At 28.5% G+C, this 19,657-nt stretch overlaps 2 protein-coding genes across 2 annotated transcripts in view; one reads left to right on the top strand and one right to left on the bottom strand.

Annotated features, from left to right (window-relative positions):
- LOC107443162 (pre-mRNA-splicing factor nucampholin) overlaps positions 1-824 on the top strand; it is a 44,326-nt gene extending 43,502 nt beyond the window's left edge. The window contains exon 23 of the mRNA XM_043046869.2: positions 728-824. Coding sequence (XP_042902803.1) covers positions 728-765 — 38 coding nt within the window. The 3' untranslated portion in view covers positions 766-824. The remainder of the gene's footprint in view (positions 1-727) is intronic.
- Positions 825-2,438: 1,614 nt separating this feature from the next.
- Positions 2,439-13,486, bottom strand: LOC107443181 (death-associated protein 1). The gene is made up of 4 exons (XM_016056972.3): positions 13,262-13,486; positions 7,103-7,217; positions 4,820-4,862; positions 2,439-2,759 (listed from the first exon to the last, which is right to left on the bottom strand). The coding sequence occupies exons 1-4, from the start codon at positions 13,311-13,313 to the stop codon at positions 2,643-2,645; spliced, it is 327 nt and encodes a 108-aa protein (XP_015912458.1). The 5' UTR covers positions 13,314-13,486; the 3' UTR covers positions 2,439-2,642.
- Positions 13,487-19,657: the final 6,171 nt, after the last annotated feature.

The raw sequence follows: 19,657 nt of genomic DNA, 5'->3' as shown, positions 1-19,657 counted from the left end.
AAATGCCTGGACAGACCCCTGATAGCAAAATACTTACAATAAACTTGAAAACTATGAAGATCAATAAAAAAATCTAATAATAATCTCATATTAAAATATTTTGTAATGTTTAAATTGATGATTTCTCTTCAAAATAAAAAATTTTAAATCGGCGATTTAAATCGACTAACTCTGCCTAAAAATGTACATTTTGTTGACAATGCCTCATAGATGTGTTTTTACAGAAATGTGAAAGTTTGTCCTTATGAAGATCATATTGAAATTTTTTATTTCTCAAAATATTTTCAATTTGTTTTGAAGAATTATTGTATAATAATAGAATTTACTTTGAATAGTTTTGTATTTTAATGTCATGTAGTTAATTTGTAGCAGTATATAATATTTTACTTCATGTGTGAAATTTGCATTACAGACATCTTAATGCAAATTTAAAAATACAATATTGTTTATACCGTCATTCGATTCATTGCATTGCAGAACTAATAACATTATCTAACTAAACATTGTTATTATAATAGCATGCTTATTATATTGTGATTTAGTTGATATACTCTTTTGTTAAAATGAATCAGGGCTAACATTTAATATATTCATATTAAATAATTAATTCTTCTTATTATGTATTTAAACATACATTTTATGAAGTTGAATTTTTACTATTCATTACTTAACTATATTATACTTTATTTAATTTGAGAATTTAATATTTTTTTTAATTATATTACAGCTTGGAGAAAACAAACTCAGAAAAGACGGAAAAAATGACAACTCGGTAATAACATTGTATCATTTTGATTTGTACATAATAAATTTATTTTAAATAACTTGTTTTATAATTATCTCTGTATACGACTCATTGCAGTAGTTTTTCATTGTAAAAAAATTTACTCTCTATATGTTTTTTTAGTACTTTAGCCTTGCAGCATTTCTATGCCTTGTGTTACCAGTAGCTATGTAATAACTTTCAACTTAAAATAATTACAAAATATTATGTTATCTAATGATACATTAGCAACTCTAAACCAAGGTGAACAGATTTTTCTCTTATGAAATGTTTCTAACCGCAAATTATCACATTAAAACATCCTTATATATCCTGTTACATTGTTTTTAGTTTTTATAATATAATAAAATCAGATGAATAAAATCCTAAACTTATTTTGTTAATTCTGTCTATTATATTTCAATTTTGACAACTGCAATTTTATTTTGCATCAGCAATAGTGTAAGCCAGAGAAAAACTGTAGGAAGAGGTATTTTGAAACACTTAGATAATTTTAAGATAGAAATTTTACAATTCAATTATCACTGATTTATCGCAATGCAGTATTCTATTTCGACGCCCGGTGGCTGAGCGGTAGCGCTTCGCGCTGTCGTGCCACAGGTCCCTGGTTCGATCCTCGGGCCGGGCAAGGTTGACTCAGCCTTTCATCCCTTCAGTGGGTCGATAAATGAGTACCAAGCATGCTTGGGAACTAAACACTGGGGGTTCCGCGTTCGGCTGACCACCTTACCGGAACATCTGCTGCTGCACCCCAGAGCCCAAGGTCAAGAAAACTGAGATGGGCACAGTAGGCCTTGGCCCTCTATGGGCCGTCGCGCCACTGAGTTTAGTATTCTATTTCAATAAAAAAAAAATTTAAGAATGTTGAGAGTTGCCGCACCCAGTGTGTTGTTTGAGACCCTGATTAAATAACTTCTAATTGTACCAAATATACTAATAAATTTGTATGTATTTATGAAATGTAATATGTGGTGACTGTATGATAGTGCTTCGCTCTCCCGAGCAACATGTTCAGAGTTCTATCATCGGACCGGGCAAGCCTGACTTAGGCCTTCAAAATGAGTACAAAGCATACTTGAGGACAAAACTGTGGGGATTCCAAGGTTAAGAAAACTGTAATGGTGCACAGTTGGCATTTGCCTACTGTGCCCCATTACAGTTACTCAAAATTCTAAGAATAAATTTTTCTCCTTAGATTCTTGACCACAAAAGTCTAATAGTGCCAACATAGAGCTAATAAGTATTTTAGCAAAATATGTATCTTCTTTTTTATGACTTAAAAATTGCAAAAACTGAAAAGTTTCAAGGTATTTTTCTAAAAATACCAGATAACCTTCAGTCACGTCATTTTGCAAAAATAAAATAACACGTATCTCAGAATCTAATAGTTTTACTTTAAGAATATTTCTTAAAAATTTCAACAATACCTAATTTGTCAGTTTAAATAAAAAAAAAACTGGCTCTTAAACTAAACATTTTATGTGACATCAGATATCAAATCTCCTGCAAAACAAACTATTGAGATCAGTATCATAATTAATGAACAAACATGCAAAACTTTTTTGATTTTCTCTTTCCCATTTATTCCACGAAAATCATTGAGTATTTCAAAAAAAGAAGAAAAAGCGATAAGACTCCAAGAACTATATTAAACTTAATTGAAAAAATCTTTAATTCTTTAATCTGTTAATACATCAACAGTACAGCTGATTTTGTCAACACAGTTCATAAAAATATAACAAAAATGTTCCCAATAATAAAAAAAAAAAAACAATATTGGTCTTTTGAAGCAGCAGCCAACACATGGAAGTTAACAGATTGTGTAACAAACATTGTATCGTACAGCAGGATTTACATTCTACTTCCTAGGCTGATGAATAATATTTGGCCTACTATTAGCTGGTCTAAAATCGTGTGCAGGCATTGGCTTGTTGTGGAATGCTTGAATAGCTTCTGCTGGAAAATCTGCATCACCCTTCAAAAAATAAATCAATCAAAATAGTATCAACAAATCAGGAAATTTTTTTTTATCAAGAGACATCAGATTAAGGCTCAAGCTGTTGTATTACATTACCAAGATTTAACACCTCAATGCTAGTCCCCTTACTTTGGTAAAAAAGGGTATTACTTAAGTCGGTTCGAAAGTTGGTATTCAACATTTTTAAAAAACTCTTTAAAAAAAAGGCTTATTTTAGTTTAAAGTAAATGTTTACAACCTAAGTGAGGTCTAGCTCAAACTAGAATAGAAAGAAAGATGGAAGAAACCAAGTTCGATATCATGAATTCTCACTTAAACCAAACAATCAAGTGGAAATTTGAGTCATTAATATTACACAAGTGAAACATTTTATTTCATATATATAACCTAAAAACCCAAATTTCAATTTACTGAAATCTGAAATAGTTATTTACATTAAATGTATCATTTATTCAGTAAAGTAGATTAGTTTAGATAAAAAATAAAAAACATTCTAGGATATTAGAACAACCTGATATGTATGAATTGTTGATTTAATTCAGCCTTGATTCTATAAAATTTAAATTGAATGAAAATATCAATACCCAATGTTGACAGTGACCGTAGGAGATTTTATTATTATTAGTTTAGGTTCAAAGATTTTTATTCAAATATTGTAAATTTCGTCTAGTTTTAAAGCAAAGAAAGAATCTGCACAAATGTTGCATTTTTATTTGAATTAACCAAATTCAGGTAATTTTAATCACAAGTTTCACTGTGCAAAATGTTTACATAACAGTTTAGAGTTAAAATATTAGTTTCTGAAGTATGGAATACTTTACACCCTGCCAGACAGAATTATGATGAAATTAACATGAGCCGTAAGCTAAATATTCATAAAAATTTAACTTCTACTTTAAAAAAAAGAAATTGCAACTATTAAAAATGTTTGGCAACCTCACAATTGGATAATAAATGCATAAAAATTGCAAAAATTCATAATGTTCTGCAATTGCAATCATGAAAATCCATAGGACACTTAAGAAAAATTTTCAGTTGTATTTGTGTTAATGGCTTGTTCAAGTCATTTACAGTCATAACACCATTTTAGCAAACTAAATTAAATTTAGCAAATTAAATTATTATGTTACCTCAACCTGTAAGTAAGGTATGCAGTTCAAAAAAAATTAATAAAAATGAAATATAAGCAATAAAAGAAACAGAGGAAAGGGAAAATTCAATAAAAAACTAGCACAGGAATTTGTAGAAAGAAATATTTTTAAGACTGTTTTAAAAATATTAACATACATAAAGTTTTAACCAAATGCTAATTCTAATTACTCCAAATGAAATAAATTTATAACAGAGAGCAATATTTCTTAAAAACAAAAACTGTTCAACAGAAATTACTAAGTTTTAAAAAATTATATAAGATTTTCAATTTTGAGTTATTTATGTCTCCAAACAATCCAGAAGCAACAGTTAGATATTTTTATGATATATTAAAAAAATATAATAAATTTTATTTTTACATATTCTGTTCTAAACCTAATTCTTTCAGTCAATATTTTGCTTTTACAAAAACGTTAAAAAACTTTTTATTTTATGATTCTTACAGATCAATGATTTGGCAATCATTAAAATCCTTAATTAGATATAGGCAAAATAAAATAATTTGAAAATAAATTCTTGGCTTAATATTTGCTTTAAACATGTTCCTCACTGAGAGAAATGATGAGTGACACTTGACAAAATACTTAGCAACAATAAATTCAAAAGTTTTTGAAACATTTACATATTCCAATGCCAAAGATAAGTTCGTTTTAGTTTCAAAATAAATAAAATCCAGTAAGTAACTTCCTTCTGCAAAACTTTTTTAAAAAAAAAAATGTCCCAGGTATTTTAAACTGTTGAAAATCACTCAAGAATGAACTCAAAGAATCTCTAAGACGCAGTACAGGTATAAGCAATCGTTTTACACAATTAAGGCCATAATAATATACGAAATCATAGAACAAAACAGCATTTAATGTAATAAACAAAGACAAATGAGGAACATAAAAACTGTTCATGCTTACTTTAGCTATAGCTCCAGAAATCACTATTTGCTGCTTAGGAGGACTGAAATATATATACAAACATGTTAAAATAGTTTTTAAAAATTAATATTAACACTAATAGTAAAAATAAATATATTTTAACTTTCTAACCAATATTTTTAAAATTAAGTTTTACAAAAATTATAGCTTTATTAAAACTCCAATGAGAACTTAATTATTATTGTCGTACAATTTTATTATAATTAGTAAACAAAAGATTCTAATGAGGAAGTTGACAATCTCACCTTTTTTTAATGATAAATGTTACTTTATAAATGTCTTAATTCTTCAATTTGGAAAGAAAAAAAAAAGGTTTGCAATAACAAACGACGAACTCAAAAATTTTAACAGACAAAGTTAGGTCATAAGTAAAAGTTTTCAAAGGGTTTTGTAACAGCTATAAATAGCTTTGTGTGAGTGAAGTAATCAAAGTGCTTCTCCATCTTATATACATAAAAAAAAATAACCAGATTCAAAGCAAAAAACAGACCAACTAGACTACATTTTTAAAAAGCAACCAATTACTTAAATTACCAAAAGCATTTTTGTATCTTACTGTAGTACATTGTTTAAAATTAAGTTTCACAATGAAATTTCATTGTAACCCCCCCCCCAACCCCACAGAGCTTTTTTGACTCAAATTGCTTACATTTTAAAGCTAATGTACAAAGACAATATCTTGAAATATAAAAATCTTTTTGAAAACTTAAGTAACTCAGCATATTAAGGTATGAGCACACAAGAATGAAGAGTTGCCGGAATAAATACTTTTATGAAAATAAATTTCTCAGACCAATCAACACAACAAGCATGCAATCCAAATGCAAGCAATTCCTCATTTTACATTGTTTTTTCAACTTGAATTGTTGAAACTAGGAAGCTCCCTAGTTATTTCCCTTGAAATCTGATACCTAGTATATGCATTACGGGAATTTATCACAATGCAACAACATTCATTCAAATTACAAAGTTATTGAATGAATAAGTCAATTCAATTTATAGAAACCCAAGAACTAAATTAGAACAAGGTACTTAAGATTTATTATTTTATTTGTAGGTCTAAAGATTTAAAAAAGAAAGGCACAAGAATATTACCAAAAACCTAATTTTTTTTTTCTTTTAATTTTGTTACATGCATCTTTCAAAATTATCACACATATAAAACTAGTTGAGTATTTATTAAGTAAGACAGTTAAGGTAGAAAATAAGAGATTATCACTGATAATGTGATTTTAGTTATCAGGTTAATAATATCATTTCAGAGATAAAAATCCAATGTTTACTACAGACTCCATTCATAAAGATGCACAAAAGATAAAAACCGGCAAGTGTAATCTACAACATTTTTCTGAGCAAGCATAAAATTTAAATAGATGGGTAGTTTTCTCTTATGAAACCTTAACACTTGAACATTAATGCTGAAAAAAAAAGTTTAAATCTTGAACCAGTAATCTGATTAATTAAGGTATCTAAAAAATTTATGTAGAAATTTATCAGAATTACTAAACACATGCCTAAATTCTAATAAAAAAATTTACAAAAATTACACTAGGGAACAAATTGTTGCATTCATGCAAATACTTGATATTGCCTAATTCGGGAGTGGGAATTTCAAATCTAAAATTAGTATTGCTTCTAAGCTACAGATTTTTTTAAAAATACTTTAATCTATTTTTTTTCGAAATGTACAAGTTTAAAAACGTTATATGTAACAGGAGGATCACATAAATGTTGCAACAAACTTCTGGGAGAGTTAGGGCACATCATCAGGATTAAAGCTGCATAGAAACCTATACTTGGAATGTCATTGTACGCGGCTAGGGGCACTTCTCTAATATCACCTGCTCAGTAGCACAAAAAGAAACAGTTCATAATAGAGAAGCTCTCCTAGCAGACATCTAGTTAGACAAAAGACTAAAAATGCCATTTTAAAAAACTAGAGCTTGGTGAGAGAAACAGATCGCCGATTTGAAAACAGCAATACAAAAGTATCTGAGATCTTCTAAAAAATCTTATGCAACAAGAAACAAAAAAAGTTTCCCCAATTTTATCAAAAATATTTAGTCAGGTATTATTCCATTAAAGATTTTAACTGAGAAGAAGAAAAAAAAGACCTCTTTGAAGTTATTACAGAAAATTTTTAGAGATTTTTATTCATTTCTGAAAGTAACATCAAAAGCTCTGAATCCTTTCCATAAGTGGGTAAGCATCGATGAGAAATACAATGCAATTAAATATGTAAATGATATGAAATATTCATACCTAGGAGTTACAACTTCTTCCTCCTCCTCTTCTTCACCATCAACTTTTTTTGTTTCAACCGGTTTTTCATGGGTATGAACCTTATGCTGAGTAATTCGCATACCTCCTGCTTTAACTAAAAATTAAAAGCAAGCATAAATACCCAAACTGCAAAACTTGAAATAAAATCCTGACAATATATCAACTACATTATCTTTAAACACCTAGAAAATATTAGTCTGTCAATTACGATTACAGAAACATAAAAACTTTAGAAATAAAGGCAAAAACATACAGTCTGGGCATTTTCATATAATTTATACAAAATAAAACATAAGTTTGCTGTTGGTATTTAAATTTTTTATTAAAAAAAAAGTACACCATTTCTGTACATTCTAAATTTGATTAACTTTTAACAGGTAGTAAAAGTTTCGGAAAGTTCCATACACAAAATCATCTGGACTTTGGTAAGTCCAGAAAATAGATTTTTCTAGATAATAGGTGTTTAAGGTAAACATTAAAATATCCTTATTCAATTAAAAATAGAAGATAATTAATGCCAATTTCAATCAACAAATAAATCCATGTGGTGTGAGTGATTGCAGCATTTTCGCAGCACAATTTTATTACAATATTTTGTTCGGCTAATTTCGAATCTTGCACTTTGCACTCAATTATTGACCATTCACTCGCAATCCCGCGTGGATTTATGAGCGCATTTTATCAGTTATTACTACGCATTTTCAGGGTTTTTTAATACTAGCAGAATCACTTTTTGAAGCAATGATTTGCGACAATTTTATTGTTCACGTGATCTGGTCAATTGCATTTTCAGCAGGTTGGGAATTCCACATAGATTAGTTTTTAAAATTTTGATTTCATTTTTAATATTATTACAACCTGTGAATTCCGAATCATGCTTATGAATATTTTGAATTCCTACTTTAGTTGTGACAATTTCATCTCAACAAACCTGCAATTTTTTCAAAATGTAAAATTTATGTTCTCTGAAATTGAGTGCTTGATTCTAAACGGTAATAATCCTTCTATGAGAGATTTGTGAGGAAAAAAATAAGAGATTTTTTTTTGTGTGTGTGCTGTAGTGAAATGCCAGATTTGGTTCCTGTGATATCCAATTTTTTTTAAAAATTATAGCGGAAACAATTAAAATCTAACAAAAATCGGAATTCTAAAAATCATAAAGAAGCGAAAAAGCAGGTTATTATTATCCCTGAATACTTTTTTTTAAACAGAACGCAAGTGTAAAAAAAAATTTTTTTGAAAAAGGGAAAAAGAGCTTTGGTTGTTAAAAAATGCCTGGAAAAGAGACCTTTCCTGTAAATGGATGTCTGGACATGAGACTTTGTATTATAAAAAGCAGGCTATTTCTGCAACTAAAGTTTCGACCTTATACCTGGAGAGAAAACTATGGGAACAAATTCTCAGAAATCCTATATTTTTTCTCTTAAGTTTTAGTTAATTTTTTGTTTTTCTTCTATATAACTTATGAAGATTTAATCAATAAAATGCTTTATTATAATCAATTTTTATAAAATTTTCTAGAGCAAATTTATGGCAGCTTTTTTAGGATTCATACCTTATTTCTAGAAATAGTTTTAGAAAAAATTTTCTCGAAAAGTTTTTAATGATTAATTAGAGCAGCAACAACTTAATGAAAGAAAATGGTACACTGCAATGCAATATATCAGCCGAGAAAACAGAATAGTAATAGACGGAAAAAAGAAATAAAATCTTAAAAACACGTTAAACTTCAAGTCAGATAATCAATATAAATACAAAACAATTCGTACATACTTTCTGTTTCCATTAAATATTAAAATCACCTACATATTAATACTCCTAAAATCCGCTCTTGAATTTATATAATTTAACGTTTTAAAGAATTTAACGTTTTTTCATAATAAGTCCAAAAATAACAATTCCTCTGTTTTCTGTAAAAATTTTCATTTTCACAGAGCTAATTTTGAATCCCTTGAGTTTTTCACTCTCCAGATTTTTTCATAAAGCATAAAAACTTTGCTTTCCAATTTATAAACCTATGTTTTTAAGTAAAATTAAAAGTTTTGTAATTTTAGAAGCAAAAGCAAATCTCTTACTAATAAATCATTTTGAAGCAATACAATAAATAGTGCAAAATTTGAATGCATATTAAAAATAATTTGTTAATAAAATTAAATGGGGAAATTTAAATGATCATTTACAGTCAAAACTTTATGTCGCGTCTTTATACGTTAAAAATGAACAAATTACGAAATTGATAAAAAAAAATTCAAAAACAAACACAAAATCAACATAAAACTATACAACTTAAATCCTAAATGTTTTTTTATTAATGGATGCATTATAAGTTCTAACAAAAGTTAATTTATTGACGACAGATTAAGATGAACTATACAACAACAAAAAACAAATGTCTGAAAAATTGCTTTTTTTGGAGAGTAATTTATCCATTTTTGTATGTTTTGACAGCTAGAACTTGAGGAAAAACAAAAAAAATATCAAGAATTCAGAGATTAAAACTTGTAGGTATTTTCCGGCCCTGTGTCAGAATTGGGACGACATTCTCATAGAGCGTTACAGAGGTTTTGCAGAAAGATTATTCATTTCGGAAAGGAAAAAAATTTTGGTTTTCGGATCTGAATAATGTTTTGAGAAATGTTTCTTTTTCAGCGGAATTTTTGTTCAAAGATGTCGCTTACCCATCAGAGAGGAAAGAAACAATCTTGACATATCCTCATTTGAGATTTTAAAATTAATATAAAATAAAAAAATTCAGAAATCGCAAAAGTTTAAAAGATAATTCGCAAAAAGAAATGCTCTTTCTTTTCTTTTTTTATAAAAAGAAAACCATGTTTTACATACACTTATTTGAGTATCTCTTATTTAAAGAGTCCTATTCACGTGATTTCGTCATCGATCTTTATTTTGGGAGTTACAGCACATATTTTACGATTTTTAATTTATGTACGAATTTTAATTTATTATCGTTTAATTCATTTAAAAATTTTAATTTGAGTAATTATTTACAAAATTTGAAAGAGGAAATAATTAGTGCATTTTCCCCGCCTACAAAATGCAAGAAAATCAGCTACTATATTAGAATTTTAAAAAAAAATTTACAATTAAAATTTTTTATATATTTTTTATTATATACTTTTCTCTGTAAACACAACATCTCTGTTACTTTAAATTAGTAATTGTTAAAGTATCTTTAAGGAAAATATTAGTGCTAGGGAAGTATGTCGCTAAAAAGTCCAAAAAAATTCTGCTACAGGTCTTTCCAACAAGCAATTTTATAATTAATAAGGAAAAAAAGCTGAACAAGGCACTTTTGTAATAACAGTTAGGACCAGGATTAACTACAAAATTGTATTTTTTTTACTGAAAAATGATAAACAGTGAGGATGAACTTTGACATCATGCCTTAGTACACAAGATGGATGTTCTGATAGTAATATGTGTACTAATTTTTATATTTTTAAATCTAATATCAAAATCTCGAAGCAATTTACAATTAAATAAATATAAATTAGTTTTGCTATTAGTACACAAAATGAACTTCAAATGAATGTTTTCATGTTTAGATATTTTACTAATTTACAAATAAAATATGAAAATTATTAATTTGTTAAAATTATCGAAAAACAAGAGTAAACCCTTTTCCCTCAGTCACTCCTACTTTTTTTAATATTTTATACAGCCGACCAATTTTCGGTTTACGACTACTAATGTTCAACTCCATAGCCTTGTAATTTTGAACCAAAACAAGAAGACAAGGAAACTCCTGGATCAGTACCCCCAGAGGTATGATTTGTTATGGTATGATGGGAACATGGAGGACTTTGAGAATCAACAGATTTAAAGTTTATCAGTCACCATTAAAGTTCATCAGGCCCTGTGGCAGAATTTTTTCCGACTTTCTGTGATATACCTCCAATAATAATATCTTTCTGCAAGATACTTTTAAAAATAACAAATATACATGTTACTAAACTAAAGTAACAGAAGCTTCAAAAATTTAACAAAAAAAAAAATAATATTTTTTTTGGATGAAATAAAATAATTTTTTAATTAAATATGCAATTTTTTTTATTCTAATATTATGGGTGATGTTCTCGCATTTTGTAGGGGGAAAACACACGAATTATTTTCTCTTTCACATTTTGTAAATCATTATCACATTAAAGAAATAATTTAAAAATTGTGAAATACGTAGCAGTAACTACCAGAGAGAAAAAGATTGACGACGAAACCATGCAAATCAGATGATGAAAAGGGCTACTAAATACGTGTTTTCATTTCGAGATTCAGTTGTTGTAATAAATAATATTGTAATAAAAATATCGGATTATAAAAACTATGTGGAAATCAATAGTAATAATGACTGCATTAAAAAACTTAAACCGAAAATTTCTGCATAAAAGAAAACTAAATTTTTTTACTTCATTATTCTTTTTCATTATTATCAAAGGCGAATAAAAAAAATCACAAGCATTTTTTCACTCCAATGCGCGAGAAAGACATCTCTTGAACATAATGCTGAAGAAAAGATAAAAATAATTCGAAAATTTCTGCAGAAAAATAAACTTTATTTGTACTTTACAAAAGATAAATCTTTCTGCAACAACTCGATAACGTTCTGCGACCATGTCGCCGTGATTCTGCCACGGGGCTACGCGGGGAGTCATGGGCCCAGTACCCTACCCTACCAACCTGACTAACACCTGCTTTTTATAATCATCGTTGAACAGCCGACCCAAATGTATGGGTTTACGATTACTAATGTTCAACTCCGTAGCCTTGTAATTTGGAACCCAATCCAGAAGACAAAGACAAGGGAACTCCTGGGAAGTATTGGGAGAAATTCGCCTTCGTGGAGGACTTTTTGATGGAACTAACCCGCATTTGTGTTACAGGGAGAGAAAAACACGACAACCTCCCACAGTTAGCCTGACGGCAAGGGGACTCTAACCCATGATCCGTCTACCAATGATGATATTTCATGTCAACACTGTGGTCAGTGCAAGTCGGATGCGGAATTCATATAGACCAGCCATCGATGGGATTCGAATCCGGTTCAACTCATTGGAATGCGATTGCACTATCCCTTACTTGAAAAGTTTTGCAAAAGAATTAACCTGAAGATTTAGATTAAAAATTAAAAACTAAATCTACTTAAGATTTTAGACCAACAGAAAAAGATTGGTTGGATGTATTGTTTCTGAGGACTATAAAATATATTACATAACTATTGACACATGCAATTGATACAGGCGTGTAGGTTTGGGGACTAAACCCCTTCTAATATAACACATTATTTGACTAATGAGCTCCGGTTATCCTCTTCTAACATGCATATAGCTACATGGTGTAGTTTTAATACATTAAAACTACACAACTGAATGGAGAATGTTTCACATCGATATGTGTTTGTGTCAATTACCATCACAGATTGGTTTTTGAACTTGTGAAAATTCACAAAATTAAAAACAATAATTCGCCTTTTCTGGTCAATAGCTTGGTCAAAATATAAAAGGAAATTAGCTTGAGATATTGAGCTCATCATCACATTACGGGTCTGCACCATAGAAAATATACTCATATTTAATTTACTTTATCACTATACTTCACTGTTGAATAAATTAACTGCACAAGTTTTAAAGTAACAATTTTTATATGTAACGAAAATTAAGATACATGCATATCAAGCGATAGCAAATATACTCTTTTATACTTAAAAAGAGAAAGTAAACATCTCAAATACAAAATAAAAGCAAAATAAAACTTGTCAACACATCAAAACAAAGTAGAAGTATTAAAGAGGAAAAAAAAGAAAAAAAACATAGCTATATCCACACAGTTAATGTTTTAAGAGCAAGATATGATCTGTTGTGACATTGAATAACAATGACAAAACATTGCGTTTTCCAATTTTATCAGTTTTTAACCCTTTATGAAATAAATAGTTCTAAAAAATTGCAAAGTTGAGCATACTACTTTTTATTAAACAAAAATACACTCAATTACATAAACATTATAACTAGGAATGGATAAACTGAATTGACGTATAAGCAATGCAATGCAACGTAATGGTCTGTTCTGACAAGATGGCAAAACGTATCACAAAGCAAACATTTTATGTTTACATATAAAAATTACCTGCAGGAGGGTGACCAGCCTTCAATTCAGTTGTTTCTTCACTAGAAGACATTGTTTCAAACTTCTTTATTTTTTTTTAAATACAATAACACGACTCTCGTAAACTTACTAAATATCACGCCACGTAAACTCGATAACCATCTGTCACCTTTACACACAAAAACTTAAGATGATGCGGTTACGGTTGGCATTCACCTTTTTATTAAAAACAGCAAAATAATAAACAGTTATCGTCAAATCATACTTTCTTGTTATTCGCTAAAATAATCACGTGATGTTCACGTCACACAACACGTATTACGCAACGTTAGCAAAATGTAGCTCTTCTTCGGACAAAGGTTGCGTCCATCCAAGGTTGCGCCACATGCCTATTACACAACGTTAGCAAAATTTCGCTTATCTTTGGTTTGGACTAAGAAAAGTGGGCATGTTAAACCACCTTATGCGATACTTAGAGTTAAAAAATTAACGTCAAATTAATAAATATACGGGATAATTTATCAACTTTTATTCCATTGATTTCTTTTTGGTCAAATGCACTCGGACAGTTCTTCCGTTTTGATTCTTGTCAAAACAAAAAGGATAAGGATTTATGATTAACAATTAGGACAAATTATTTTATGATTATTTCTGAAAAATTTATAGCACTGCAATTAATGCAAAAATTATTAAAACCTAACAATAATTTAAAATGTACAACTAATTCTTTACATATAAAAATAGACAGTCGTCTAAGTCATTTATTTGTGGTTTAGGTTTAACTTCTTTTTATTTTCTGTAAATAAGTCGCAATACTAATGATATTATATTCTATAACAGTAATTAAACTTAAGAATAATGTTTGGGTAAGAAAAACATACCATTATTATCCGCTTTTTTTTTTCTTTTTTTTTTAAATTTATTTTAAATGATTTGTAATTTTTCTCTTAGAAAATAAAATTTTTTGTTCATTTATTTATTTATCTTTATAATGTGTTTGAAGTTAAAATATCATTAAAATGAATTTATGAGGAAAAAAATGCAAAAACCAAACTGTGTAGTTACGCGAATTAATGAATAAATAAATTCGCTAATGTTTTTTTTTTCCCTCCTTTAAATATTAATTCGTGACCCCCCGTGGGAATACTTTTTAACTTTCATTTTTGATAAGGATTTTAAAAATTCATAGTAAGGACGATCTTCCTAGATTATAATATCTATGACTAAAAAAGCTTACAATATACATCATTTAATAACGTTAATTTATATATTTTCTTTTTTATCTGAACATACATTATTTTGATATCATGTAATAATTTAAAATTCATTTTATTAAATGGTATAAAATTTGTTACAAAAAATTAGATGAAAATACAAAATTATCTGAAATTGGATCTTCAAAAGAATCCTTTTGGTTATTTCTGAGGCGTTAATGTAATAAATGAGTCTAACTATCAAATAAATAATCACTCAAATTATAATAATGATATTAATCTTAAATATCAGTTTATAAGTCTTGTTTATAAACTGACATGATAGTTTATTAGTCTCTTTTATAAATTGACATTTACAGCTTTCAAATATACACCACTATTTACTTAATCATTTTTACATGAATTCTTAAACAGCAAATTATAGTACGGTATACAGGGATGTAGGAAAAAAATGGAAGCTAAAAAATTAAGCTAATTAATAAAATAAAAAAACTGCTGTTTTTACCTTTGCAATTATTTTTTATCTACTGTAAGAACTTATTAAATTTGATTAAAAAATTTATCGTTTGAAATTTCGGCACTTTTATTTAATAGATTTAGGTTTACTGTTTGATTTAACGTAGGTTAGAATTAGACTTGCAGTTAAAATTTAAAGGTGCTACAATTGTCTTAAAACGTAACTTTTTTAACGTATAATAGTGTTACTTTGAAATAAAAGAATTCCAAAGGTATTTCCTACTGCACTTGCTGAGAAATTAAGTTATATATGTTGCCGTGAATCAAGAGAACTGGTGAATGTCAACAATCACACTGTCGCTTTGGTGGATGTCCGAAATATTTGTTATATCCGATTTTATATTAATTTATTTGCTGATATTATTAATATTTATTCGATATTTTAATATCTTCTGAGGATAGATTAGGAGAAACATCAGTGATCGGAATACCAGGCAAATTATACCGGGGAGAGGCACTGAATCGTAAAATAACTTTGAAGCAAGGCATACCCGGCAAATGTATGCCGAGCAGTGGCACTTAACTAGACCTAGTATATATTTCGGACATTTACCAAAGCGACAATGTGATTGTCAACATTCATCGGAGAAAGTCAATAACCACCAATTTCGGTCATTCACAATAACATATACAGTATCAATCGAGTGCAATAACAATTAAAAACAATAAGTAACGCTACTTATAAATGAGAGTAGTCAGATTTTCATTGTCTAAGTTGTTATATTTTCATAAACAGCAAGATGCATGTAAAATATGTTAAATTAATAAATTGTAGCTACTTGATTCACAGTTGATAGTGCTTAACAGATTGATCTACATTCAAAATGTAAGAAAAGTTTCAACAACATTTTATAAATTTTATACTTTTGCGTTTCCAGTGAAATTATCTAACACAATTTGCATGCAATTACAAACCGTGTTGGACCCAAAGAAATACAAAATAGTACTCATTATTTTTATGCATTATTATCATTATTATATTACATATTTTGAAATTTTTAGCTTGCGTTTGCCTCATTCTATCAACATAATGTACGAAGTAATATGTTTTTATAGCGTAAAACGTAATCCAAAAAAAAAGCATGTTTTTTTATGATTATTATTTTAAATTAACCTTTAAAATATGTTTTAAAAATTACTTTTCATATTTTTTGAAGAAACGTAATCCAGAATTTGAAAGTTTTTTCGTAAGTTTCCAAAGTAGTTTCTGATAAAAAAAATATTAAAAAAAAGATGCGAACAAGACTTTATGCTGTGTGCTACTACGTTATTTGAATTATTACTATAATAAGCTTATAACAACGTTTTTTTTTTCTTCGAATGGTAAAATTCTGCAAAACTTAATTCAATTGTCGTAAAACGCAGATAGTTATTTACAACTTCAAATTAATGACGTTCTCCTAACGACACTTATTGCAGAATTTTTTTTTATTGTCTGGACAAAAAAGAGGCCTGCTAACAATCCATATTCAGTATGCACAAAAAAAAAAAAATAATAATTGTAAAATAATAATTTAAAAAATCAATGGTTTTTCTTTTTATTTACTTTTATTATTACCGTAGTTTAAGTGTGATAGTTTTTTCATACAAAAATGCGTCAAATTTATTAATTGCTTATAATTGTTGAAAATTTAACAAACAATCTGATTTACAAATTTAAATTGTTCCTTTCATTTTAACGTAAATTTCTTTCATTTCTCTTAGTTAATGCTAAGAAATCAGAAAGAATTTAGAAACTCATTATGGTTTTTTTTTTCTTTTTAATGTGAGATGAAGACGCCGAGGTGTCGCACAAAAAACTTTTTATCGACATTTTATTTTTAACATCATTAAATCAAAGATTTATTAAAGAAAAGAATTAATTTTAAAACAACACAATCATAAAATAGCCGTAAAAACAAATCACACCGTAAGCTCCACTCTGAATTAAAAGATGATGGGTCATTAACGCTTTTATAGCATCCAGATTATTAATACATATTTCTAATTCTAAATAAAATGCTAATTACAATTTCGAAATGCTCGTTAGGTGTCTAAGAATGAATGAGCAAAGAGAATAAGAAGTGAAGATACACGTCAAAATACTATAACATATAAAATACAATGAAATATTATAGACAGAAATTTATAAGGGTGTCACAATGTGTAATGCCATAGCACTTGTTGCGCTATATTGTTTTTAATGGCATTTTCTTAAAATTCTGTTTTTAAGATTAAAAATAAATATTGATGCTTCAATTTAATTAAAATAAAATTAAAGGAAGTTTTTTTTTAGAGAAAAATAAAGAAAAGAAAACTCAAAAGGAAATCCGAGTAAATTTATCATTAACATAATCTCTGCCAATATGTTATGAAATCTGTTTAGTTTTCATTATTTGCTTTAACGTCGCAGGGGAAGAATTTTATCTATTTATTTATTTTATTTTATTATTATTTTTTTTTTAGTCAGGAGTGAAATCAAAATGCACTGTTTCAATAGATACCTAAATTTCATACATAAAAAAGAGATATTAACGAGACTTTTTTCTGTTTTCAAAATTTCTGCAAAAAGATAGATAGCTTTTTACATCTTACCTTATTTTTAAGTTAACTGTGTTTAAGCCTCATAATGTTTCATAAAAGTTTTCTTTATTTGCCTCAATTATTGGGGGGAATTTTCAGAGTTTTCTAATTATTTAAGGGGTATACATGTACCCGCCGTCCTCCTTCGCTAAAAATTTTCGTTATTTGCCACAAATATTGCGGGGAATTCTCAGAGTTTTGTAATTATTTAGGGGATATACCGTCCTCTTTTTCGCAAATGGAGCAGATGATTTGCTTTTAAATTATTATCCAATATAGACGTCACAGGTGTTTAATTTTTGTGGGGGACGAAATTAAAACACACAGTCATTATAATTCTCTAAATTTCGCACATAGGAAAAAGAAATTCTTATATCTGCTAAATATCTTTAAAGAGATTCATCATATTTTTATCGCTTACTTGTTTATAATTTCGGTGAATTTAAATCGATGATGATTCATTATTATTTTTTTTTTTTTACCTGTCTGAAATATTGAGGGGAACTATTAGAGATTTATAATTACTGAGAAGGACATATACCCACCGTCGTCGTCTCCCGCCTACAGCGCTCATGTTACCCACTATTAATGCTGCAAGATTAAAACGAAGTCATTTTTGAAATTGTTTTTAGGAATTTTTAATTTATTTATAAATGACGATATAAATAATTGAATTTCAAAATGGGACTCAAAGCATCATTTTTGAAAATCAATTGTGCTACAGCAACATGCTATATGCATCTAAACTAACAGGCCCCAACTATAACTTAAGGAGTAGGGACAAAATTGCTTAACACTTCGCCCATTGATCGGGTTGAATAAAAATCAAGTAAAAGCCAGTTTACTTGAAAATGAAGCACTAAGTCAGTCATTGTGTTTTATTTAATAATAGACCTAAAATGAAAATTAATTTTGCTATCCAAAAAGGCTTAAAACGCAAGATACACGTGCATTGCTCGTGTTTTTAATTGCTATACACCTTTTAATTGTTATTCTATTAGATTCTAAACATTAATCTATTAGATTCTTAACTATCGTCTCAGTTTGAACAGGTGCTATTATTTACAAGAAAATAAATTTTGAATGATGTTTAAATTCGTAACAGCATTAAAGTAATTGAGTTAAATTTATAAGTAAATATTCATGTTATGTTTGAAATGTTTATCCACTATACTTCTATAAAATGACAAGAAGACTACGGACCAAAATAATGATAACATATTATTGTATTTATTTATTTGCTGAAAGTAAATTTAGCATGAGGGTAATACACATTAAGTATTTTTAAACAGTTATCTTCGAATTTTATTCATTGTGATTTATTCATTTCGATTTTAATAATTTTAAATAAATTTCAAAGTAATTCTATATTTTAATTTTTTTATATTTAATTATCATATTAATTTTGTTACAACAGTTTTCAGCAATAGATTTCTGAATTTGCACGTTTTCTTAGCAAACTTAGTTCTTTGTCCCTAAGTTGTCCATCTTGCCAAGGTTTCCTTGGACTAAAATTCTGCACAAAAGTAAAATATGTTGTGCCTAAACCAGTTATGATAAGAAACTGATAGAATACATTGATTTACAAAACTATAAATAGTTTTAAGATCACTATAAATCAGAATACGAGCCGTGATGGCTCAGGGGATAGAGCATCATCTCTGGGATTCGCCTTCCAATGAGGTGAAACGAATCCCAGAGATCTCTGGATTATACGAATTCCGCATCTGACTTGCACCGACCACAGTGCTGACGTAAATTATCCTCAGTGGTAGACGGATCATGCGTTAGAGTCCCCTTGCCGTCAGGCTAACCGTGGGAGGTTTTCCTTATCATGTAACGGAAGTGTAGGTTAGTTCCATCAAAAAGCCCATTTCATACTTGATCCAGGAGTTCCCTTGTCTTCTGGATAGGGTTCAAAATTACAAGGCTACGGAGTTGAACATTAGTAATAGTCGCATACCCAAAAAATTAGGTCGGCTTTTCAACGACGGTTATAAAATAAAATCTGAATATGGTTGTGTCGCTCATAAATTAGTGCTGCCCGCACTGGATACCAGGTAAAATTGGCTGGGTCCAAGTACCTGGTAAATGTCGGGTTCGGGAAATAATTTGACAATAAAAA

This window comes from Parasteatoda tepidariorum, chromosome 7 (assembly GCF_043381705.1).
Source record: "Parasteatoda tepidariorum isolate YZ-2023 chromosome 7, CAS_Ptep_4.0, whole genome shotgun sequence".
Classification (NCBI taxonomy): Eukaryota; Metazoa; Arthropoda; class Arachnida; order Araneae; family Theridiidae; genus Parasteatoda; species Parasteatoda tepidariorum.
This window is presented reverse-complemented; position numbering and strand designations above follow the sequence as displayed.